This window comes from Oryctolagus cuniculus, chromosome 15 (genome assembly GCF_964237555.1).
Source record: "Oryctolagus cuniculus chromosome 15, mOryCun1.1, whole genome shotgun sequence".
Lineage (NCBI taxonomy): Eukaryota > Metazoa > Chordata > Mammalia > Lagomorpha > Leporidae > Oryctolagus > Oryctolagus cuniculus.
The window spans coordinates 61,968,312-61,994,140 of NC_091446.1; the positions used below are offsets into that span (position 1 = coordinate 61,968,312).

The window sequence follows — 25,829 nt, forward strand, 5'->3', positions numbered from 1 at the left end:
AAGTCAGCTCAAGCAGCGCTGACGACTAAGCACCGAGAAAGCTCACCGCCAGCCCCGGCCTGGCTCCAAAACACCTCACTCAGCTCCCCTCCCGCACCCTGTCCCGCCCACCGGAGCGGGCACCGCCCCCAGGACACGGTCCCGCCCCATATCGTCACTTCCGGCCGACCCGCTTCCCGAACTCCTTCTGGCTCCCGCCTTCGCCCGCTTCCGGTCGTCGTCGTCGCCGCTGCTGCCGCTGCTCCTGCTGCTGAGGCTGCTGGCGGAGGCCGGAGGATCGGGCGGCGGCGGCGGCGGCGGCTGAGAGGGCGGCGGCGGGAGCGGAGCGGGACGAGGGAGGGAGAGAAAGCGAGCGAGGAGCGAGCGGAGCGCGCCCTTCCGCCCGCCTGAGGAGCCGGAGCCGCCCGGGCCCGCCGCTGCCGCCGCCGCCGCCGCCCGCCTGCCTGCCTGCCTGCCTGCACGCCCGCCCGCCCGCCCGCCAGCCAGCCAGCCAGCCAGCCTGCCTGCCCGCCCGCCCGTCCGCCGGACAAAGCCGAGAGCCCGCACCCACAGCCATGTCCTCGTCCGCCGGCAGCGGCCACCAGCCCAGCCAGAGCCGTGCCATCCCCACGCGCACCGTGCCCATCAGCGACGCCGCGCAGCTACCTCACGACTATTGCACCACGCCCGGCGGGACGCTCTTCTCCACCACGCCAGGAGGTGAGCCCCGGCCAGCCCTGGGCCGCGCCGCCCCGGGACCCTGCCCTCGGCGCTCTGCCGCCCACTCGGGGTCGCCGCAGCCCCGGTGCGGAGAGCAAGCGCTTGTTCCCGCGGAATGCACTCGACCCAGATTTCCTCTCTGCTCCCGCCTCCTTCCCCGCGGGATTCGGCCCCTCGTGACGCCCCGCGCCTTGCAGTAGATTGTGCACGTTAAGACTTGATTTTTGGAGTTGTGTGCAGGACCGCTTTAAAAGGAAGTGGGGCTAGAGGAATTTGCGCGCGGGCCCCCGCGATGGTTTGTTTTGCTGCTTTGGGAACACCGGGAGGAGGCCGGCTCGCGGAGCCTGGAAGCCTCGCTTGGCGTTGACACCATTGTTTACTTTGCTGGACGCGGCCCCCCGCGGGTGGGTGGGGGGAGTCCCCAGGCCCCGAGCGGCGCGATAAAAAAAATAATAATGCTCGAGTGGGAGCCAAGGGGAGCGCGGCGGGGGCGGCCTTAGGGGAGGAGTGTGGCGGCTCCGCCCGTGGCTGGATCCCCGGGGGCCATTGTCAGGCCGGGTGGGCTGCTGGATCGTGCGGAGGGAGGTTCTCGGGCATTGCTCTCCGGAGTGACTGGAACGTGTTTACAAGTTAACACTGGGGTAGGGGTGAAGCGTGTCGCGTTGGTCACGGGGAAAGGGAGCTCAAAGGTTGTCTGCCAGAGGACTGGGCTGTCCTCCGGCGGGGGGGACTGAGGGGGATTGGAAAGGGATTTTGAGGGGCCTCCGTTTTTAACTTCAGAACTTTGCCTTCTTTTGGTGATGGGATGGCTGCCTGCTCGAGGGTGGGGACTTCGCTGGCAGCCCCTGCAGGGTGCAGGCTTGCCCGCCTCCTTCCTGTGGGCTGGGCGCACGAGTTGTACCGCGGCCAATCGGGTGCAGCTAGGCCTGGGCCGTCGGCGAATCGATTGCACAATAGCGAGGCCTGCCGAATGCGGAGACCTCCCTGCCAACATCGAGGGATAAAAAAAAAAGCAGGGAGCTTTACGGAGGAATCCAGCCAGGCCACTCTGGGGGAAGGGTGGCGGCCCTGGGAGACTTGGAAGTGACCCCGTTGGAAGTACATGGGTGCTTGTGAAGAACTGGGTAGAAGAAAACGCTGGTGTTCTGGAGGAGGGGTCACCTCACTGAAGAGCCTCCCGCCTGATCTGCCCTGTGTTTGAGTGCGCTTTTAGCTTGTGGACGACTTTGGCAGACCATTCTGCTCCTGATTGGGTTGCTTTGAACTTGATTGAACTGATAGCTTGTAGGAAAATGGGTATAGTTTTCCAAGGTCCTTTCAGACTGCTTTGTGGTGTTGGTCAGAAAATGCCTGTGCTTCCAGCAGTCCAGAACCTCACAGTAACAACTGCTCTCAGCTGTCATTTTTTCAAGGAAGAAACTATGCTTTTACCTATATGGTAATTATCATCCCCCTGAGGGAAGTGGGTGCCCTTCTGGCATGTTTCTGACAGCTAAGCTACCATGCTTTGAAAATACAGGCATAATCTTTTAAGTGTTGCTTTCAAGTTGGTAGACTGTCTCTTCGTCTGAGATAGTTCTTAAAATGCTTGGGAAGAAATACTAATTCATTTGTTCCTCCTGCCAACATACAAAATCATCCCTGCTTTCCTCCCCTCCCTTCCCCTACCCTCCCCTCCCCTCCCCTTTCCTTCTGAAAGGCAGAGTTAAAGAGAGAGAGTTCTTCCATCACTGGTTCACTCCCCAAATGGCTGCAATGGCCAGAGCTGGGCTGAACCAAAGTCGGGAGCCAGCAGCATCTTCCAGGTCTCCCACATGGGTGTAGGGGCTCAAGTATTTGGCCCATCTTCTGCTGCTTTCCCAAGTGCATTAGCAGAGAGTTGGATTGGAAGTGGAATAACAGGGACTCAAACTGACACCCATATGGGATGCCGGTGCTGTAGGTAGCACCTTAACCCACTATCCACAGCTTACATAATGTTTGTAAGACTAGCAGTGTTGCAACTGGGTTTAAACTTTTATAGCAGTTAGCACCATACTATTTTGGTGTTCAGTACTTACTGATTCCTTCCCTGTTTGCGCCTTTTTTGCCCTCTGATACTATGTGTTCATCTTTCTTGCTATGTTCTCTTCCCTCTCACCATGTAATTTTATTTCCCTGAACCAAGATAAGAGAGTTTGTTGTTATATGGTCACCTCCAGACAACTGAATTAATGTGCTTCAGTATTTTTAGTTTTGTGAGCTCAGTGCAGTGCTTTGTGCAAAAGGGGACAATAGACAAAAATAAGAAATGTAGTCCTTGCTCTGAATGGGCTTAGAATTTTGGTTTGGGAAGGAAAAGAGGGAACAGTAGAGTATCAAATATTGGCTTACATATTTCAGACTTGGAAACACTTAGAAAAATAAGTCGGTAGATTTGTATTGGAAACCTGTTTGGTGGGAAGGGGGAGGATTGGCAGTTCTTGCCTCAGACTTGCGGAGTGTCATAGCTGTCAGAGATTCCAGGGTACCAGTGGATGTGCTGAATGCCTCGAATAAGCAGACTGGGCAGGGACAGTCAGAGCACAGTGAACCTAAAAGAGTTCATGCCTTGTATGCAGGTGTTTCGAAGTTGCTTCTGTAGTTTGGGAAATGAGTGATGGGAGGAAACGTACTTGGTGTAACCTCTTGGATTTCTTATTACTTATATTATTCTTCTTTGTTGAGGGCATTTAAGATAAATAACTGTCCTTAGTTTTTATTTTACATATTTTTTTTACCTATGGTGAGGTGGGGATGACATTTGGTTCTTCCATTGAGAAGTTGCTTCCAGCTTTAGTGGAAGGTGAGGTTACTTTAGTTGACTTCATTTTTAACACTGGTTAGCTGGAAGGAACCTAATGAGTTCATTTTATAATTGAGAGAAACTGAGACATGGGAAATTAAGTTCTCGAAAGTATCGTTCAACTAATTAGTGTCAGTGGGTCACCTCGAATTTTGTATGCTAATCGTTTTTACCATTCTGTCCTCCACTGTCTTAGGATACTTGCCTTAGTAGGAAAGGACGTTTGCCAACATTTAGAAACTTTCCTACCTCTAGAATGCTAGCTAATGTGGTTCTGCTTCCTGACTGCTTTTCTGGGTGCTGAGCTGTCTCCTAGGAGGGTTGAGCTCCGGAGAATGAGCAGAAACAGACTTCTTGTCTGTCTTTTCCTGCCTGACATTCTCCTCAGCTGTGGAAAAGTGTTATTGCCATGGTGAGAACAGCAGAGGGGAACTGGCTCTGATGGTCTGAAATCTTGTTCATGCTGTAGCTCTTCCTCTCCTCTATGACTGGCTCGCTGGGGGCAGATTTACCTGAAGGCCACTGGGAGGGTCTGGAAATAAAGAAGAAGGCAGGGAGAAGGCAAAATAGTACACTTAGAGTGAGCTTGATCAAAATAAGGGTGAGGGGCTGCTTTGTATCTGGGTCCTTCCTTGGGAGGAATGAATAGAGTTCTGTCTGTAGATTCGAGGATGGAAGGTCAATTTCTGACCATATCATAGCATTGTTTGGTGACCTTGGGTGGAGTTTATTCTAGGACAATAACTTCTGAACCAGCAAATGTACTTATCTGACTCTTTAGCTTCAGTTATCAACCAAAGGATTTCTTTATTACACTCAGGAAGTCCGTGAAAAACATACTGAAGAGAAGATGATGTCCTTTTGTTCTTACACTGGGTGCACTTTGGCTGCTGAGGGTCTATATTCTGAGCCTGGAGAGGACAGCATACTTCATCCTCAAGGCATTGCACTGTGTGGAAGGCAGCACCTTTGTCAGCCTAAATCGGTTGCAGTCTGACCTGACCTTGTTGAGCTTACTAGTGGAGCCTGCTTGACATGCCTGTGCATTGCCCCCTTCTGCTTCCCTGAGGCCTGCTGCATGAAATAGGAACAATGGTGAGCCTGTAAGCCAGCACTGCTGAGGTTATTGGCAGAGACCTTTTGAGGACCAGAGTCTAGTTTTACAGGAGAGATCATGGAAATACTGTATAGGCTTGACAAAGAGAGTGAGTGTGTAAATATTTGCAGGTCAGCTAGGGTAAAGTTAGAGTAGAAGAGCTAGCTCATCTGGCTAGAGAGGAACAGTTTGATGAGGAAGATAGCTTGTTGTAGAAAGGCCAGGAGAACTTTTTCTTGGCTCCCAAGTCTTTAGGTGATCAAATTAATGTTTAATGGAGTTTTGCTGCTTTGTTTATTGTAGAAGAGTCACTTGAAACTCAAAGTCAGTAGGTTAGGGCCCAGGCTACTCTGCTCACATTTGTTTATTAGTGCTTTGTGAAGGCCCCTTAGAACCTGTGTGCTCCTCTGCCCAGCAGCTAGCTCTCTAGCCAGTGTGCTTTCTGCTTCGTTTTAAAATTTTATTTGAAGGCCGGCACTGTGGCTCAATAGGCTAATCCTCCACCTAGCGGCACTGGCACACCGGGTTCTAGTCCCGGTCGGGGCGCCGGATTCTGTCCCGGTTGCCCCTCTTCCAGGCCAGCTCTCTGCTATGGCCCGGGAGTGCAGTGGAGGATGGTCCAAGTGCTTGGGCCCTGCACCCCATGGGAGACCAGGAGAAGTACCTGGCTCCTGGCTTCGGATCAGCGTGGTGCGCCAGCCGTAGCGCGCTGGCCGCGGCGGCCATTGGAGGGTGAACCAACGGCAAAAGGAAGACCTTTCTCTCTGTCTCTCTCTCTCACTGTCCACTCTGCCTGTCAAAAAAAAAAAAATTTATTTGAAAGAGAAAGAGGGACCTTCCAACCATTGGTTCACTCCCTCACTACCTGTAACACCTGGAGCTAGGGATTCCATCCAGGTATCCCACAGGAATGACAGGGACTCAGGTACATGTGCCATCATTCTGCCTTCCCAGGTGCATTAGCAGGAAGGTGGATTGGAAGCAGAGTAGTATGGACTTGAAACTTGAACTGTGGCTTTTTTTTTTTTTTTTTTTTAAGATTTATTCATGTATTTGAAAGGTGGAATGAGAGAGAGATCTTTATTTTTCTGATTCACTTCCCGGATGGTGGCAACAGCAAGATCTGGGCCAGGCTGAATGAAGGAAGCCAAAAGCCAGGAATTCCCAAGTGCCAAAAAGCCCATCCATCATGGCTATTTTGCTGCCTTTTTTTTTTTTAAAGGTTTAGTTATTTCTTTGAAAGGCAGAGTTAGAGATCTCTTCTATCTACTGGTTCACTCCCCAAATGGCCACAATGGCCTGGGCTGGGCCAGGCCAAAGCCAGGAACCCAGAACTCTACCCAGATAACCCATGTGGAGATAGCAGGGGCTTAAGCAGTTGAGCCATCTTATGCTCTCCTAGGCGCATTATAGCAGGGATCTGGATCAGAAGTGGAACAGCCAGGACTCAAGCTGGCTCTCATGGGCAGGCTGTGGCTGGCCTCCTCAGCCTAGTTTTTAAACCCTCCCTCTTCACCTGGTTCTCAGGGCACAGCTTGAAGCCAAAACTCAAAAACCATTGAGTGTTTTTGTATCTAAATAAATAATGGTTCAGATATCTAGAACAAATACTCTGACAGATGGACAAATGTTCGTGTCATTTAATAGTTTAAAGAAGTGAAAACCTCAACAAGCCAGGATACATGCAAATGATTCTAATTTTATGGATTCCTTGGGATTTTCCTTATACATGTTTATCTTTGAATAGGGATAGTTTTACTTCTTCCTTATATGTCTGGATGTCTTTTGTTTGTCTTCACTAATTGCCCTGGCTAGAGCCTTGGATACAGTGTTGAATAAATGTAATATGTGCTGGGGCTGGTGCTGTGGCATAGTGGTAAAGCCACCGCCTTTAGTGCCAGCATCCCATATGGGTGCCGGTTGAGTCCCGGCTGCTCCACTTCCATTCCAGCTTTCTGCTATGGCCTGGGAAAGCATTAGAAGATGGCTCAAGTCGTTGGGCTCCTGCACCCATGAGAGAGACCCGAAAGAAGTTCCTGGCTCTTGGCTTTGAATTGTCTCAGCTCCAGCCATTGTGGCCAACTGGGGAGTGAACCAGCAGATGGAAGACCTCTATTTCTTTCTCTGCGTCTGCTTTCTGTGTGTAACGCTGACTTTCAAATAAATAAATAAATCTTTTAAAAAGTATAGTATGTGTTAATACATTCATAATTGACATCCTAATCTAGGGGATGGGATTCAGTCTTTTTTTTTCCCAAAGATTTATTTATTTATTTATTTGAGAAGTAGAGTTACAGACAGTGAGAAGGAGGGACAGAGAGAAAGTTCTTCCTTCAGCTGGTTCACTCCCCAGATGACCACAATGGTCAAGCTGCGCTGACCCGAAGCCAGGAGCCGGGTGCTTCTTCTTGGTCTTCCATGCGGGTGCAGGGGCCTAAGCAGTCGGGCCATCCTCTGCTGCTTTCCCAGGCCACAGCAGAGAGCAGGATGAGAAGAGGAGCAGCCGGGACTAGAACTGGTGCCCATATGGGATGCCAGTGTCATAGGTGGAGGCTTAACCTACTATACCACAGTACTGGCCCTCCCCCGACCCACAAAAAAAACAAACAAACAAAAAAAAAAAAAACCAACTTTTAATGCCTATGAAAGTAACAGTTTTAAAAGTTAGTTACCTAGTTTAAGGCTAACAACAGAAAGCAGCATTCCCATACCCCATACCTGTTTCCATTTCTACTCTTCAGAGAAACCTTTGTAAGCTCTTTTAGCTCATTCTAGTACCTCTGCATTTCTAAATAATATTATTTAATGCCCTAGAGTTGGTAGTCAATTACAAATATTAACAGTTGGTTTCCTACAATGGGAAATAAGGCTTTTGTTGCTGTATGTACCCTTCACCCAGAACAGGTATGCAGATGGCATATAGAACAGTGGGCATATAGGTTATAATAGAGCTGAAGAACTCCTGCCACCTGGTGATGCCATGGTCTTTGCAGTGTGCTGCAAAGCACTACTGTCACATTTGTGCTGATGCTGGTGTAACAAAGCTGTGCTGGCAGGCCTGTGAAAGTATGGCATGTGCAGTTAGGCACCATGCATCATACTTGATCATAAGCAGTGGGTTACTGGATTATGCAGTTACTGTGCCATTCCCTCCCTCCCTCCCTCCCTCTCTCTCTCTCTCTCTCTCTCTCTCTCTTTTTTCTTTCTTTCTCTTTCTTTTTCTTTCTTTTTCTTTTTCTTTCACAGACAGAGTGGACAGTGAGAGAGAGAGACAGACAGAGAGAAAGGTCCTCCCCTGCCGCTGGCCCACCCTCCAATGGCCGCCGCGGAAGTCAGGAGCCAGACGCTCCCCCTGGTCTCCCACGGGGTGCAGGGCCCAAGTACCCGGGCCATCCTCCACTGCACTCCCTGGCCACAGCAGAGAGCTGGCCTGGAAGAGGGGCAACCGGGACAGAATCCAGAGCCCCAACCAGGACCAGAACCCGGTGTGCAAGCGCCGCTAGGCGGAGGATTAGCCTGTTGGGCTGCGGCGCCGGCCACCATATTGTTTCTTGTTGTAAAATCTACTCTTACTCATTCAAGTTTGCCCTCAGTCAGTTAGTTATATTGGCGGCAACCCCACATCTCATGTTCACTGTGCTGTTTGACTGCATCAAGAGGCCACTTGAAGTGATTGGCTTCTACCACCTGGGTTTGTGTGAGTGCAGACTGTGAAATTCCAACAATGACAGCACACATCCTTGTCAGTGAAGCGCGACTGTATATACTGTCGCCTCCCAACCTTCCTATTCTATTTATTTATTTATTTTAAGATTTATTTATTTATTTGAAAGGCAGAATTACAGAGAAACAGAGGCAGGGAGAGAAGTCTTCCATCCACTGGTTCACTCCCCAGATGGTTGCAACAGCCGGAGCTACGCCTATCTGAAGCCTGGAATCAGGAGCTTCTTCTGGGTATCCCACATGGGTGCAGAGGCCTAAGGAATTTCTGCTTTCCCAAGCCACAGCAGAGAGCTGGATCAGAAGAGGAGCATCTGGGTCTTGAACCGGTGCCTGTATAGGGATGCCAGCACTGCAGACGGTGACTCTACCTGCTACACCACAGTGCTGGACCCCCTAATTTAATTTTAAAAAGTTTAAAAATTGTATGTTTAAGATTTAGGTAAATATTAAGCATAAATGTGGCTGACTCTGTTGGTTTTCTGTTCTGTGTTGTCACAGTTTCCCTCATTTTTTTAAATGGCAGAGTGCCAAGTCCCAGAATATATACCTGCTAGGGGTTTTCTGAGAAAATTTCCTCTTGGATGAATAAAGTCCCATGAGGACATCCCTGTTTAACTCTACATTTTCCCTTTGTGCTTGAGACACTTGTGTGAGGATGCAGGTCCAGCCCAGCCTTAGAGGGTTTGTCAGCAGCTTCAAGCTGTGATATGGGCAAGTTACTTAATGCTTCTTTTTCCAGGCTGGCTGTTTGCATGAGGGAATGCTTAATTCTAATTCTGGAAGCAGCCTTAGTTAAGCAGAATTTTATAAAGGATGACCCTGTTGGTATAAGAATCACTGTCATCTAAGTTAAGCATGTCACAATGGGCTTTCTCTATGTGGGTTTATTTCAGCATATCATTTATTAGATGTATATAGCTTAATTCATGGATTGATTGTCATTTAAACCAAGAAGATGGCCTTAGGCTCCAGTGACCTTGTTTCTGTACTAGCTGACTTGGCAAGCATAGTTTTGAACTTTAGTCATTGGCCTTCTTGTTTTTTGTTTTCTATGTTTTTTTTTTTTCTATTTGCAGATTTCTAGATTTTAGATTCAACATAGGTTTTTTCCCCCTCATTTTCATCTATGGGGCTTGGTTTTATGTCCATATTATCCTGATAATGTCAGCCATCAGGTTCCTTTTCAGCCTATTTACACTTATGTTACACATATTGAAGGAGCAGATTGGAAGCATGAAGTTAGAATGTGTGCAAAGGGTGTGTTATGGACTACATTGTGACTCCCCCCAAATTCAAATGTTGAAGCCCTAAATCCCAATGTGATGGTATTAGGATATGGGGCCTTTGAGAGTTAATTAGGTTGGATCCCCCATGGTAGGGTTGATGTCCTTGGAGGAATAGATCTTGGGGAGGGGCCGTGAATCTGAGGGCACTATAAGAAGGCAGTCACCTGTGAGCTAGGAAGAAGTCCTAATCAGTAAGTATCCATGTGGGCCCCTTAACTAATAGCCCCCAGGACTGTGAGGGGAATTTGTGTTTTTTAGGGCTATGCCATGGCAGCCTGAGCTGACAGAAGTTTTAAGAAGCTCTTAGCCTTTCTGAGAACAAAGAATTTTGGGAGGAGAAGGACCCCTGTAGGAGACCCGGGAGAAGCCCCTGGCTCCTGGCTTCAGACTGGCTCAACTCTGGCTGTTGCAGCTAACTGGAGGGTGAACCAGCGGATGGAAGACCTCTCTCTCTGCCTCTCCTTCTCTCCCTGTGTAACTCTGACTTTCAAATAAATTAATTAATTAAAAAAAAAATAAAAAAGGGTTCCATGGGGGGAGAAGGGACATATACATGTATAGTTTGTTCACAATACATTTTTTTTAATATTGATTTATTTATTTGAAAAGTAGAGTTACAGAGAGAGGGATCTTCCATCCACTGGTTCACTTCCCAAATGGCCACAAGGGCTGAAGCTGGGCCAGTCTGAAATCAGGAGCTTCTTCTGGGTCTGCCACATAGGGCAGGGGCCCAGGTACTTGGGCCATCCTACACTGTTCTCCCAGGCACATTAGCAGGGAGCTGGATTGGAAGGGGAGCAGCCAGAACCTGAACCAAAGCCCATATGGGACACCAGCGTCACAGGTGGTGGCTTTACCCTCTAGGCCACTGTGGGGAGCAACCCGGACTAGACTAAGTTACTGGAATTAAGACTTATTCTATGCATCTGCTCTCCCACAATATGGCGCTGAGAAGGGAGTAACAACTTCTACCCAGCTGCCTCCAGTTCAACCAATAAACAGCAGGACCTGCTCCTGATTGGAGGAGAGCAGCGTACTCGGCGTGTGGGTAGCAGAGTTGGGATTGGTGGAAGAGGACTATAAAGGAGGAGAGAGACAACATGCACGAGGAACATCTAAGGGGAACATCTATCTGAAGGAACACCTGTGCAGCCCCCAAGAGAGCCGGCTGGCGGTATGCCGCTCCCCCGAGGAAGTGGGGAAAGTGGCTAGGGGGCCGCCCCTCCGCGGAGGTGGAGGGATGGCAGCCAACCCGGGAAGAACCAGCAGCAAACCCGGGAAGGGCCGAGCAGACAAAAGAACAGCGCAGGGTCCTGTGTCGTTCCTCCACAAAGAGGGGGAGCGACAGCCACAATGCCGGTCCCTTTCATAAACTTGAGGTATCCTCAAATTTCCATTCAAAATAATTAAAATTGTTTACCCTCTGAAAGTTAAATTAAGTTTTCTGCTGTCCTGAATGCCTCATTTCTCATAATTTTCCAGATGCCTTTTTGAGTTATTTTTTAAAAGGTTTATTTATTTTGAAAGAGTTAGAGATGAGAGAGAGAGAGATCTTGCATCTGCTGGTTCACTCCTTAAATGACCACAACTGCCAGGGTTGAGCCAGGATGAAGCCAGGAACCAAAAACTATCTGGGTCTCTCAAACGGGTGTCAGGGCCCCAAGCACTTGGGCCATCATTCCTGCCTTCCCAGACTCTTAACAGGGAGCTAGATAGGAAGTGGAGCAGCTGGGACAACTGATATCTGTGTGGATTGCCAGCATTGCAGATGGTAGCTTTACCCTCTATGCCACAATGCCAGCCCTGTTGCTTTATTTTACAAAGCAGAGAACATAAAGGCAAATTTCTACTTTGTCCTAAAATTATACTTGAAAATGTTTATACAATGTATGCCATCTATAAACCAGGAATGAATGGTTTCTGACTTTCCCAGATGCTTTCAAGGGAGGAAATATAACAAAGCTTTCCTACTGAGGCTGATGTTGATCTAGTCACAAGTCATTGTGAGCCTTCACACCAAAATCTTTGTAACAGTAGAAACAGGAGTTGAATTTCTCTCTCTCTCCCTCTCTTTTTAGGATTTTATTTATTTATTTGAGAGGTAGAGTTAAAGACAGAGGAAACGACAGAGAGGTCTTCCATCCACTGGTTCACTTCCCAAATGGCCACAATAGCCAGAGCTGGGCTGATCCAAAGTCAGGAGCCAGGAGCTTCTTCCAGGTCTCCCATGCGAGTCATTGGGCCATCTTCTATTGCTTTCCCAGGCCATAGCAGAGAGCTGGATGGGAAGTGGAGCAGCTGGGACTCAAACTGGCACCCTTATGGGGTGCGAGCACAATAGGTGGCAACTTTACCTGCTCTGCCACAGTGCTGGCCCCTACCCTTTCACTTTCCCTACAGACAGCTTACTCCCACTCTTGGAGGTTGTAGAAACTGGAATGAATAGTGGAAAGAGGGCTGGGCTGAGGCAGGAGAATGCAGATTTGGTTCAGATTTTGCTTCTGCTTAACTGTGTGACCTTGAGTAGGTCACTTCACTGGGTTTCAGCTTTGGTTGAGATGATCTCTGCAGCCCCCTTCATTGTTTTAGTAATTCTTTGGTATTTCATCTATTCCTCAACCACTGATCTAGTCGTGTGGGAGGATGGAGTTGGGTTCTTTGTATAATCATTATCAAATTTTAATGAGTACCAGAACGACCTGGGAACTTAGTGGTTTAATTTCCAGGTTCTCCCAGGGATTCTAATTTAGTTAGGATTAAAACAAAAAAATAATCTGATGCGTATGTCTATATATTACAACACTAGAAATGCTGTTTCTGTAGGTTCTAATTATGGTCAAATATTTGTCTTAGTTTATTATGAAAACCAGATATCTGCCTTATCAATTACAAATATGATTGCAGGGTAAATGTAGCAGAAATAGGAAAAAGTTGATATTCTTTGGTGTTGCTTTGAAACCTTAAAGATTTCTTTAAAATGCCTTCATGTGCTACCAGATGCCCGCATGAGGATGTTTAAGCCCATTTGCATTCTGAGACACTTAGCTGGCTTTGTAGTGTTGTGTTTTTTAGGGGAGAATATGGTTAGTACTCAATTCCTCTTGTTAGAGTTAGGGGGGTGGGGGCTACAGGGTAGAGGTTATTGACCTTTTCACCGAACAAGACACTAGTTCAACTATTTTGCATCTAGTAGAACGGAAATTACTTACCAGCATTTGTGCAAGTGTGATGGTACTACTGCAAGTATTAATCCCAAGAAAATCGCTGAGTTTATAGGCTCTTCCCATTCCCATTTATTTAGATGAATGTTAGTGCCTCCTCCCATTTTTGCATAGACTCTGGAGTCCTTCCCCCCCCCCCCCAAAAGATTTATTTATTTGAAAGGCAGAATGACAGGGAGAGACAGACATCTTCCATCCATGGTCACTACCCAAATGCCTGCAGCAGCCAGGGCTGGGTGAGGCAAAACCAGGAGCCAGGAACTCCATCCTGGTCTCCTGCACTGGTGCAAGGGCCCAGCATTTGGGTCATCTTCTGCCACCTTCTAAGGCTCAAAAGCAGGGCACTGCATCAGAAACAGAACAGCTAGAACACAAAGTGGCATTTCCATATGGGATGCAAGCGTGCCAGGCAGTAACTTAGTCTGCTGAGCCACAGTGCTGGCCTCTGGAGTTTCCCATCTTGTAGTAAATGCATAGCTTCCTCACATTTCAGATAGATTTGTTAGCATGTGCCTCTGTTTCTGGGACTATGGCTGTCACAAGTTGTCTGAGGAACTCTGTGCATCAGACTCGCATTACACTATGACAGGAGTACTCTTTTTCAGTTGAGATCTTTTTTTTTTTTATTTTTTTAATTTTTTTAATTTTTTGACAGGCAGAGTGGACAGTGAGAGAGAGAGACAGAGAGAAAGGTCTTCCTTTTGCCGTTGGTTCACCCTCCAATGGCTGCCGCGGCTGGCGCGCACCGCGCTGATCCGATGGCAGGAGCCAGCAGCCAGGTGCTTTTCCTGGTCTCCCCATGGGGTGCAGGGCCCAAGCGCTTGGGCTATCCTCCACTGCACTCCCGGGCCATAGCAGAGAGCTGGCCTGGAAGAGGGGCAACCGGGACAGAATCCGGCGCCCTGACCGGGACTAGAACCCGGTGTGCCGGCGCCGCTAGGCGGAGGATTAGCCTAGTGAGCCGCAGCGCCGGCCCAGTTGAGATCTTAAAGCATTTACCAGCAGGTAGTATTTAGATTCTCATTCTTTAAGCCGGGTAAATTCATGTGTCGTTTTGCTCTTACAGATAGTATTGCCTTTAAGTTGGAGGTCCCCCCCTTAGAGCAGCCCGTTGTGGGAGAGAGAGCTCTGACTGACTGCTCCCCTTTGTTCCTTAGGTGAGGTTGGTGCATACGCTGGGCTGCCACTTCCCCCCTTCACTGTCACCCTCTTTAGCACCTGTCAGTAAATGGTCACCACATCCAGGCATCTGCTGGTTGTGTTTTGTCTTATTTAAGTCATTAGTACCTAGGGGAGAACATGACAAAAGGAGAGAACAGCAGCCCCCCTCCCCCCCGCCCAGTTTTAATAAGGTATGATTGACAAAGTGCAAATTTAAGCTGTGTAACTTGATGATCTGCTATATATATGTATTGTGCAATGGTTACCATGGTGTTAGCACAGTTACTTTGTGTGTGTATGTAGTGAGGTGAGAGTATTTAGGGTATACTCTGCAGATTTCAAGCATACAATACATTGTTAACTATAGTTACCATCCTGTACAGTAGGACTCCAGAATTTGTTCATCTCAAAACTGGAAGTTTGCTTCTTCTAACTAACATCTTCCCATCTCTTCCACCCACAGACCTCTTGCAACCACTGTTCCACTCTGTTTCTGGGTTCTGTCCTCCATGAGGGGAGATTATGAAGTATTTGTCTTTCTCAATCTGACTTATTGTCCTCCAATTTCATCTATTTTGTTGCAAATGCGAGGATTTCCTTTTTATGGATGAACAATATTCTACTGAATATATATACCACAATTAAGTTTGTTGACAAATACTTGTTTCTGTGCCTCAGCTATTGTGAATAATGGTGCAATGAACTTGGAAGTATAAATATTTCTGCGAGTTAGTGATTCCCTTTTCTTTGGATAATATATACCCAGAAGTGGGATTACTACACCTACATCATATGGTGGCTCTGTTTAATTCTCTGGGGCCTCCATTCTGTATTCCATAATGGCTATACTAGTTTTACCCTCACACCAACAGTATGTGGGGTTCCCTTTTCTCTACATCTTTGTTAACACTTTTTATCTCTTGTCTTTTTGGTAGTAGTCACCCTAACGGGTGAGAGGGAGATAGCCCTTGGGGTCTGATGTGCATTTCCCTGATGACTAGTTATGCAGAACACCTTTTTATGTACCTTTTGGCCATTTGTAAGAGGCAGGTGTTAATAACTTTTTATGGCTAATATATATACTCTTTTTTAATTATTTTTTTATTTTTTATTTTGACAGGCAGAGTGGACAGTGAGAGAGAGAGAAAGGTCTTCCTTTGCCGTTGGTTCACCCTCCAATGGCCGCCGCAGCCAGCGCACCGCGCTGATCAGATGGCAGGAGCCAGGTACTTCTCCTGGTCTCCCATGGGGTGCAGGGCCCAAGGACTTGGGCCATCCTCCACTGCACTCCCTGGCCATAGCAGAGAGCTGGCCTGGAAGAGGGGCAACCGGGACAGAATCCGGCGCCCCGACCGGGACTAGAACCCAGTGTGCCGGCACCGCAAGGCAGAGGATTAGCCTAGTGAGCTGAGGCGCCGGCTATAATATATACTCTTAAGAACAATTATTGTTTGTAACACAGTCAGGAAGCACTTAGCAGTGAGTAAATGTTTTGTACAATAGAGAGTTCTGCCATAGCTCGTTCTGGGAAGAATTAGTCTCAGTGCCTCTTTGGAAAGCTGTTAGCCTGAAGGCAACTGTCTATTTTTACATGTGTTTGTTTATTCCTTCATTTAAAGTTGTGTTTGGAGACCTGGGGCTTAACCTGTATGGGTGCCAGTTTGTGTTCCAGCTGCTTCACTTCTGATCTGGCTCCCAGCTAATGTGCTCCGGAAAAGCAGCAGTAGATGGCCCAAGTGTTTGGGCCCCGAGACCCAGACGAAGCTCTTGGCTTTGGCTTGGCTTAGCCGTAGCCATTGCAGCCATCTGGAGAATGAACCAGCAGATGGAAGAGCTCTCTCTCTCTCTCTTTGTCTCTCCCTCTTTCTGTAACTCTTTCAAATAAATCTTAAAAAAAAAAAAAAAAAAAAAGTTTTGTTTGAAGATCTTAATGTTAGGACATAGGTCAGCTATGAATAAGACATTGCCCTGGTATAAGGAACTCAAGTCCATAGAGAAAGCAGATGGAGAGACAGACAGGACCTATACTGGGTGATATGTATAGAGTAAGATGAGAAGAAAGCATGTTCTCCAAAAGGGGGTGATAATGGAGCTGAACTCCTGACAAGCAGGAGTTCCACTGGCAGAAGCAGAAGAAAGGACGTTCCTATTCATTCCTGTGCTCGGGCAGGGAGATTGGAGGGTTAGGATTGGGTGGCATGTAAACTAAATTCCTGAGTCCCAGCTCCGATTCCAACTCTAGCTTCCTTCTAATGTACCTTGGGAGGTAGCAGATAATGGCTCAAGTGCTTTCTTCCCTGCTACACATATGAGAGACCCAGATTGAGGTCCAGCCTCCTGGCTTTGGTCTGGGCCAGCCCTGACTGTTACAGGAAGAAAACCAGTAGACGGGAGATCTCTATCTCTCTACACTTTTTTTTTTAATGTTTATTTTTTATTAATTTGAAAGGCAGTTATAAAGAGGAGAGAGAGAGATCTTCTATTCACTGGTTCACTCCCCAAATAGCCACAGTGGCCAACGCTGAGCCAGGAGCTTCATCTGGGTCTCCCATGTGGATGCAGGGCCCAAGCACATGGGCCATATTCCTCTGCTTTCCCAGGAGAATTAGCAGGGAGCTAGATCAGAAGAGGAGCAGTCGGATCTCGAACCAGCACCAATATGGGATGCTGGCCTTGTAGGTGGAGGCTTAACCTGCTATGCCACAGTGCGGGCCCCTATTACTCTACCTTTCAACCAGTAATAATTTTTTTAAAAGAAGGACATTTCCAAAATAAATAAATTATTGGGTAATGTTATGTTACTGGCCCTTTGTTTCAAAATCTTTCCACCCCTGTTTTCCAGGAACCCGAATCATTTATGATCGAAAATTTCTGTTGGATCGTCGCAATTCTCCAATGGCTCAGACCCCACCCTGTCATCTGCCCAATATTCCAGGAGTCACTAGCCCTGGCACCTTAATCGAAGACTCCAAAGTAGAAGTAAACAATTTGAACAACTTAAACAATCATGACCGGAAGCATGCAGTTGGTAAGAGAGTAGAGTTCAAGAGGGTTGCTTTGGAAAGTTGAGTGTTAGTTTGCTGTAGGCTGAAAAAATATTGTGAAGGGAGGAAGGGAATAGCATTTTATTCTTAGAATTGTATCCACCGAGTATATTGAATCTGTTAAAAACTACTTAAAAAAAAATGATGTTTTGGTGATAACTGATGTTCAGTTAAGTATCTCTAAGGTTGCCCTTCTTCCCCCAAAATTTATTGAAGCCCTGAGTTCTAAATCATAATCAGATCTACTTTAGTGATGGGGAAGAGGGATCCAAAATCAGGGAATGGTCAGCTCAGAAGGTGATTCCCTAAACAGTGCTTTGAGGACTGCCTGGCCAGGGATGGCACACACAAGGAAAGCAAGAAACAATTTCAAAGCCCAAATTCCCATCCCCTTCAGGAAATAGACCTTGTTTCTAACAAAAAGAATGTCCTTTCTGTGGTGTGGAGAAATGCAGAGTGGTTTGTTTCCCAGAGCTGCCTGTAATATTTGCACAAACACTGCTCTGCTCACATGCGCATATACACACACCTGTAGTCAGGAGTCCTCTCTATAGAAGCAGAACAGCGAGGTGAAAGTGACCAGCTCCTGAAGTACATCTCAGGAGTTGCACGTGGGGGCCCCTGGGCATGAGCCAGCATTCTACTTTTTCAGATTCCAAATGAGTGTTTAATGGACAGTGTGTTGATTCAGAGCAGGGCCCAGGTTCAAAGCCACAAGGAGAGAGTGCTTACTGATGAGCGGTAATGAGCTCTAGGGAGTAGCTGCTTGGTCACCCTGTGGACAGGACGGCACTGGAAAAGGTCATTTGTGTCTTTTCCCCACAATGTATCTCTATGGGTGATATGACTGCCATTCTTTTTCAGACTAAAATGACCAGCCAACACAAAGCAGAATCATTGTTTTAAGGCAACAAGGAGTAGGGCATTCTGGATTTTTTGTGACCCTTGTGAAGTGGGAATGGTGGTTGAAACTCTGCTTTTCCCTTTTGTGCTAAACTTTTTATTTTCTTTTCCTAACCAGGGGATGATGCTCAGTTTGAAATGGACATCTGACTCTCCAGCGAGGATTAGAAGAAGAGCAACAGCATGGAGGCCTGTGTGTACCTGGCTTGACCAATAGGATCCACAGTGCAAAGACAAGAGGCAGCACCAGCATTCCCCCTTGCAGTTTGCACTGCCCCCCCCTCCTGCAGGTGCCAAATAATGGGATGATGAGCTGCATCTGACCATTTCTCCTCCTCTCCTCTTACCCTTCCCACTTAGATTAGCTCGAAGGCCCTGGGAGTATTTGTGTAGAACCAAGCAGTCCTTAGTAGAAACATTTGAACCAGCTTCCTTGGTCATTTTTCTATTGAAAACCATCCCCCCTCAGATCTGCCCCAAACCAAATCTCAGCACCCCGATAACTTCCTGCTGGGGCTTCCGGCAAAGGGATCCAAAGGTTTGGCGGGTTCTGCATTGTTCATTTTCCTTAACCTCCTCTCTCCTCCCTGGCTCTGGATCCTGCCTGTGCTTCAGTGCTGCAATAATGTGGGTTTGGGTCTTTACTGCCACCAGAGGAACTGACAAAAGAGAGAGCTGCTCTCCCTTTTACCTTCAGCATGTGTCCTTTAGGACGGCACACGGTTTGTGTGGCTCTGGTAGCGTTACCCTGTGACACATTTTGAAACCCCTTTCCCTCTTTCCTCTGGGAGGAGTGCCTTCTGCCCTGGTCTCATAGTCCATCCTGCCGTTCCTTTCCATAGATGTGTGTGCAGACATGTTTAAACTGTGTCAGAAGAGAGCCCACAGGAATGGTTGTTCTTTGCTCCCTGCCATTCCTGCCTGCTTGCTCTGACTGCTGGCAGAGTCCTCTCTATATCCGGGTGGTTTATCTGCTCCCAGAGCAAGTCCATCCCAAATAAGAGAGGCGCATCAGCCTCCACTGGTGGGGAAAGCCCGAAGGCAGTATTGTGCCAGGTCACCCATGAGGATGGCCCCTGGAGAGTGTTGGATCTCTGGCATACCCTGTCCCAGCAGTCGCTGTTTTAAGAGCCAATGAGCATTGTCATATTTGTTGTCCTCTGTGTGAGTTTAAAGCTGCCTCTCAGGTTATTCCAAGACAAGAGCTCTCTTTCCCTTGGCTGTTTGCTTTGCTTGACTGCTGGGATAGATAAGCATGGGCTTCAGAGGGCGTTCCTCCCAGTTTTCTTGCCTTTCCCACTGTACTCTGGACTTTCCCTTCCTCATCATTCCTTCTTCCTCCCTCTTTCCCTTCTCTGCCAGGCTGTTTTTCAAATCCACTTCAAAGATACCTCTAGTGTTGGTATCTGATAATACCTGTTACTGCTCTTATTTGAGAAGTAACCTTTTATTTTTAAGATGACTACAGACCTATTTTTAGATATGTTTTCAGTACAATTCTGAACAGCAACTTTTTAATTAAACACCATCCAGTGTTAGGAAGGTGGGAAATGTCCATTGGCAAGTCTGCTGTTCTGTGTCACATCCCAGTCCCTTCTGAGCTCTCTCCTGCCTCCCCCAACTTGGGTGTGTGTGTCTGCAGTTTGTAGAGTGGTTTGTGAACCTGGATCATTCTGCCTTGCTGTGGGTTGTTCAGGAAACCCACCCATTCTTTCTGCTGGCCCTGTGCTTTCTCATTCACCCTCCTTGCCTCCTGCCTGTCCTGGGGCTGTGGACTGGCACAGTAATCCCAGGAGCGGGACTCCCCTCATAGATGAATGCCACCGTGTCCTTCCTGGAAATTGGCAACAATCAGACTCCAGGGTGAGAGCAGGGCTACTCCTGATCAGCTAAGAAAGAAAGCTGTTTATCTTTGGAACTATCAACGCCCCTGTTTGTGAACACATTGTAGGAAGAAGAGAGGAGAGATGTCTGTGGAACTTTGTTCTGTTTTCTGCTACAAAATGTGAATAGCTCAAAGAGTGAAAACCTTTTGTGATGGTTGATGTCTCAGGAATAAGCTGGATCTCCAATGTTTGGGGGATGCTTTGACTCTCAAAAACCGATAATCAGAAAAGTATTTTTTTTTGTTTGTTGAATGTGTCCCTGTTCTGATTTTAATTAAACTCCAAATTTCGCTTTACATACTCTTTGGAAAACTAAGTTGCGCATTCATTTGCATAAGAAGCTTGCTGAGGACCTCTTTGTACCCTGGGGAGTTTGCTTCTTTGGGAGTGAAGCTTTGCATTCTCCTACCATGGCCTTGGCCTCTTGGAATCTGACTCCTGCTGGCAACTAACAGTCTGCTGGAGGGCGGAAGAGCTGCCTCTTCTCCATCTTATTGCTGGATTCAGCTCAGGAAGTGTCAGGATGCCTGTGGCCCCTAATCAGAGGCTGTGCCTCCTGGTGCTTGTTGGGAGTGTCACTTGTGTGACTCAGAGGCTGCCTTGTCCCTTGCCCTCCTTACAGGGATCTCCTCACTGCTTGGTGCAGGTCTTTCCTGCAGGCTGCCACAACTGGAAATACTTTGGCTTCTAGAAATAATTTTAAAATCACGTCACGAGGCAAGAGAAACTTCCAACAGATAACATCTCTGTGCCCTGCCTTACAGAACCATCTTCAGAGCCGGCTGGAGTCCAATAGGTGGTTTACCTCTGGGCATTGGAAGGAACCTCATGGCTGAGGCCCTGTGTATGTGTCCTGGCGTTTCCTGGGAGGGGAAGCACCCTTAACTTACCGTTTGAATGAGACGGTTCTTTTCTTTTATGAGGAAGCCATGTTTCTATATTTCTGGGGACAATCAATCTTAATGATGGGAAATGCGCTTTTCCCAGATTTCAGCAGGTCACATACATTGTCAGGTTTCCACCTTCTGTATAGCACGAATCCTTGAGTTCGCTGCTGCTTTTCTGTTTAATTAGGTGTTAATTAGGTGTTGCACAGGAGCAGAGACACTGGCTTCCAGATACTGGCTTCTGATGGAAGAGTATTAGTTACTTACTGCTGTGTAACAAAATATCTCTAAACTTAGTATCCTAACATAACAAGCATTATCTGTTGGTTTCTGTGCTTGAGGAATTTGAGGCTTAGCAAGGATGGTTCTGGTGCAGGGTCTCATGAAGTTGCAGTCAAGATGTAGGCAGGGGTTGCTGTTATTTGGGACTAGAGAATCCAGTTCCATGTTCCCTGTAGCTGTGAGCGGGATGCCTCCACATAGGAGTCTCCATAGGGCAGCATGAATGTCTTTACTCCACAGTAGCTGGTTTGGCCCTCAGCAGATGATCCCAGAGAGGGGCACAGGGCAAGGAAAAAGTTGCTATGCCTTTATTATAGTAACTTGTTTAAAATTAATTTGAGAGGGAAGGAGGTAAGAACTCCCATCTGCTGGCTGACTGTCCACAATGACTCTCAAGGGCAGAAGCTAGGAGCAGGCCTCCTGTATGGGTGGCAGAGACTTGAGGCGTCACCACTATCTCCTAGGGTACGCATCACCAGGAAACTGGATGTGAGGGCCAGGACTCAAAGCCAGGTACTCTGATGTGAGACATGAGTGCCCTAACTGGCAGCTAATTACTAGGCAAATACTCGCCCCCTGTAGTGCCTTTTATGACAGTCTCCAAAAGCACATGCCGTCACCCATTACTCCACCAGTGAACGACTAACCCTAGCCACACCCCCAGCAGAGGATGAAGCCAGGTCGGCCTGGAGGCACAGTCATCGGGATGGTAAACCGGGAGACACAGTGCTACCACAAACAGACTCTTAAGATGCACATCACCAAAGCGAGACCCAAGACTGCTCTTCCCCAGAGCCGCCTGCTGGTTTTAAGGGCCATGGTGAGCGTCCATCTGCCTGACTGGCAGCAGCCCAGGAATGCTCATTTGCAAGTCCTAAACTCTCTAAGATTGAGTCACCGTGTTTTCCCTTAGCCAGGAAAAGGGGTTGGAGCCTCCCAACTGAGCGACTGCTGAGCTGTCTGAATTAGAGTCCGGGTTGTCGAGCAAGGGGAGCACGGATGAATCAGATGTTAGGTACTGAGCTGAAGAAAGGACAGCCATCGCGTTCAGGGTGAAATAGAAGACAGGGTCTGGACGCCAGGTCCAGTCGGTGCTTGATGCCTGCTGCTCTCATCCCGCGCACCAGCTGAAGCAGCAGTGTCAGGTCAAGTCTGTCACCAGGAAGCAGCCTCTCGATGAAATAGGCAGCGTCTAGGACTTACAAATGTCTGCCTGATGCTTCTTTAGATCCAGTGTGCAGGGAAGCCGCCCGTCTTGTCCTGGGCATCTTCAGGAACAGGGTCTTTAAAGAGAGCCCATCTTGTCCTCACCCTCCATAGAGACCGAGGAGAGGCTGGTCAGCTCCACACGTGCTTAGGTAGTGCCTGATGTGTGTGGTGGCACCCATTCCCCCCATGTCTTCAGCAGTTATCAGTACCATAAGAGTCAGGCTCTCCCTGGGGGTTATGCTGTCTGGGCGCTTCTTACTGGCGTCCCTTCTGGCTTTCAAATGTACTTGTGTAAGCAGCATTGCTGCTGAGCGGTGTTAGAAAAAGGCACTTCTTGAAGCAGGAGCCTCATCTTTAAAGCACCTTCAAATGGATCTTGTTTGTCCTTTTCCTGTGTGGATTACCAGCTGTTTGGGAGTCTTGGACCTTGCCTTCCCAGTTCAGATGCCATCACAGCCTCACATTTTCATTAGAACGCAACCTGCGAGATCTGTGGCTTTCGCTGCCGAGTCCAGCTAGAGTGCCTGCTTTATCTTTGACTCAAGGCCACTGGTGTAAAGGGCTTAGCACGTGGGCAACAGTATCCCAGTAAGATCCCTCTTCGTGTCCCTGTCTTGGATACCAGCTGCTTGAAGCCAGGGGCCTTAGCCCTTTGCATTTCTCTTTTAAGAGGCCCCGCTGTCTGGACTACACACATACAGCCAGTGAGACCCAGTCACTTAGGTACCCCTGCCTGGGAGAGGGTGGGCTTTGCTTGAAAGGTAACACCGCTGCCTTGGGAGGACAATTTGGTCTTCAAGGGAAGCATGGTTACACATACACAGCCCAGTTCTTCTCAGATCAAATCTTTATGCAAGTGGGTTGTAATTCTGCAGAGTGCCATACCCCAGTGGCCCTTCCCATTCTAGAAATGGGTTTTCCTGTGCGGGAGTTTCCCTAGCTAGCTCTAGAAGTGACTAACTGAAGATATAAGGACGACTGATAACTTAGTACTTTTTTCCAGTTAATCACTCATGACATCTTTCCCAGCTTCCTCTAGGCAGGTCCTGGAAGTTGATAGCTTTTGGTGAAGTTTAGATTTAGAATTCTGAGTCTGCAGACGATCTGTCTTCTCTTTGCTCGTTAACCTCTGGCAGCAGTCCTGGCAGACCATACTGAATGGCATGGGTGCCTGATGGAAAATACCACTGAGCTAAAACACACTTCCAGGGCACCTGACTCCCACCCTGCCACCTTTCCATGGACGGGGAGTGGCAGAGAAGCTGCCGTGCTTGATAATCATGTGGCCACCCAAAGGGAGCTCCTGTCAGTGCTTAAAACCAAAATCCTGGCACAGTTCACTGAGAGAAGTCCGTGAATCGAGCGGAAGAAATCAGTTCTTGCCCCCTTGTACCCCATCCTCTCCATCTTCAGCTTAAGGAATCAAGCCCAGGCCTTGGGCACTTGTCCGGGAACCAGGGGAATGGGGAGGGACCTTCGCATGGCGCTGCAGTTCCTTCCTGGTGTCCGCGCCAGTGCCTTGCCTCCACCTGCACCTGGAGCCCATCTCTTGCTGCCTGGGTGCTGAGACCTTCTGCCACCCCAGGGGTGAACTTTGAAGCAGGTGTCTTCAAGAGCCCAGGGGACACTCATATTTTGAGGTGTCACCATTTTAAGCATCTTTAAAATATTTTATTTAAAAAAAGAAAATCTCTATCTTAGTGCCACCAATGGCCCAGTTCATCCATTGTGAATGGAAAGTGGAGACTGCCAGCACTTCCCTTGGTCTTCCCCCCTCCTTCTTCCTTAGTGTGTGGCCCCCTCACCCCCTCCCGTCCACTTCACTGTCGTGGATGGAGAGCAGAGGGCACTGTGCAGTCCTTGAGGCAGTCCTGTGTGACTCCATGTCCTGTCTGTATTTTTAATTGACCTTCTAAACCAGCACATGTTTGTAAATTAGGGGGAAAATGAAATTCTCTCCAATGGTTGCTGTTACAGTTAAATCAATAAAGATTTGATTATCAGCTTGGTGTTTTAAAGTTTTTGGGTGACATCCTGTGGGGTCATTTCACATCTCTGGAGTCTCGGCGGGTGGGGGAAATGGGCAAAGGTAGTTAGCAGCTTTGGTGTCAGTTTCCATGCTTGCAGGGCATGGCCGTTGTCAGTTGGGGCCCGTGTGTGCAAAGGGGAGCTTGCAGGGGCCGTGTATGTGTGGGACCACACGCACCCAAGGGGCCCTTCTCCCTGCAGCGGCTTTTCCTTTCCCTGAGCAGGGGCTGCCTCTGGCCTCAGCAGCATTTGTTAGGCAGCCATCATGTCTGATACCTGGAAATAGAGCAGGCTGGTACTAATCCAGCAAGGTGCACAAGCTGCCATTGGGAGCCAGCGTTCTGTCCTTTGGTGTTTCAAAGGTTGGAAATAGGTCCAGGGCACAGGTTTAGGACTCTGGCTTCAGCCCCGCCTATGCTGCCTAGAGCTGCATTACCTGCAGCAGGATTGATTTGTTTACTTGAAAGGCAGAGTTACACAGAGAGAGGAGAGGCAGAGAGAGGTCTTCCATCCACCGGCTCACACCCCAAATGGCAGGAACAGGAGCTGGGCCAATCTGAAGCCAGGAGCCTCTTCGGGTCTCCCACACGGTGCAGGGGCCCAAGGATTTGGGGCATCCTCCACAACTTATCCAGACCATAGCAGAGAGCTGGATTGCAAGTGGAGCCCCCAGGACTGTCGGTGCCCATATGGGATGCCAGCACTGCAGGTCCCTTTTTCAATTGAAAAAATGTATTTGAAAGGCAGAGACAGAAAGCTTTCATCTGCTGGTTCAGTCCTCAAATGGCTGCAGGAGCCAGGAACTCTGGTTCTCCCATGTTGGTGGCAGGGGCCCAAGCATGTGGGTCAACCCTTCACTGCTATCCCAGCTGCATTAGCAAGAAGCTGGACAGAAGGGGAGCAGCCGGGACTTGAACTGCAGCCCTTGTGGGATGCTGGCACCGCAGGCCGAGGCTTAGCCCATGCATTACCATACCAGGCCCCAATTTTTTTTTTTTTTTTTTTTTTTTTTTTTAGAGAGAGATTGATTTGAAAGGCAGAGGAGAGAGAAATCTAACTCCATCCTGGTCTCCAACATGGGTGGCAGAAACCCAAGTGCTTGCCATATCTGCCTCCTAGGCACATAAACAGGAAGCTGGATCATAAACAGACAAAACTGGACTCCAGCCACTGATAGGGATGCAGGTGTCCCAAGCAGTAGCCACAACACCTGCCCCAGGATTCTTAATCTTTAACTCTCAGTTTTCTCCAACGTTTATTTGAAAGGCAGGATGATGTTAGATACATACAGAGAGTGCATTTTCATTTGGTGGTTCACTCCCTAAATGCCCACGTCAGCCAGGCCAGAGTCAGGAATCTAGAACTCAGGTGGCAGGGATCCAAGTACTTGAGCTATCTGCTACCTCCCAGGGTGTGCATTAGCAGGAGGCTGGACTCAAGTCCAGGCACTGTGGTATGTGTTAGGGGTGTTGATCATCAGCTTAACCCCCTGTACCACAACACCCACCCCTCAATTTTCTATAAGATAGGGTTAAGAAATCACTTTTCTAGGTGGTTGTGAGGCTCAGGTAAGATCAAGG

The 25,829-nt window shown here is 48.2% G+C and overlaps 1 protein-coding gene across 1 annotated transcript; it reads left to right on the forward strand.

Annotated features, from left to right (window-relative positions):
• Positions 1-196: 196 nt before the first annotated feature.
• Positions 197-24,224, forward strand: EIF4EBP2 (eukaryotic translation initiation factor 4E binding protein 2). Its single transcript, XM_002718436.5, has 3 exons — positions 197-699; positions 16,853-17,038; positions 18,076-24,224. The coding sequence occupies exons 1-3, from the start codon at positions 555-557 to the stop codon at positions 18,105-18,107; spliced, it is 363 nt and encodes a 120-aa protein (XP_002718482.1). The 5' UTR covers positions 197-554; the 3' UTR covers positions 18,108-24,224.
• The last annotated feature ends 1,605 nt before the right edge of the window (positions 24,225-25,829 follow it).

What these genes read in the sequence shown, in the direction of transcription:
- EIF4EBP2 (XM_002718436.5), top strand. Translation starts at nt 555, where the DNA reads ATGTCCTCGTCCGCCGGCAGCGGCCACCAGCCCAGCCAGAGCCGTGCC. An exon ending in CTTCTCCACCACGCCAGGAG is followed by an intron (nt 700 to 16,852) that starts GTGAGCCCCGGC and finishes CCTGTTTTCCAG; the next exon opens with GAACCCGAATCATTTATGAT. An exon ending in TGACCGGAAGCATGCAGTTG is followed by an intron (nt 17,039 to 18,075) that starts GTAAGAGAGTAG and finishes TTTCCTAACCAG; the next exon opens with GGGATGATGCTCAGTTTGAA.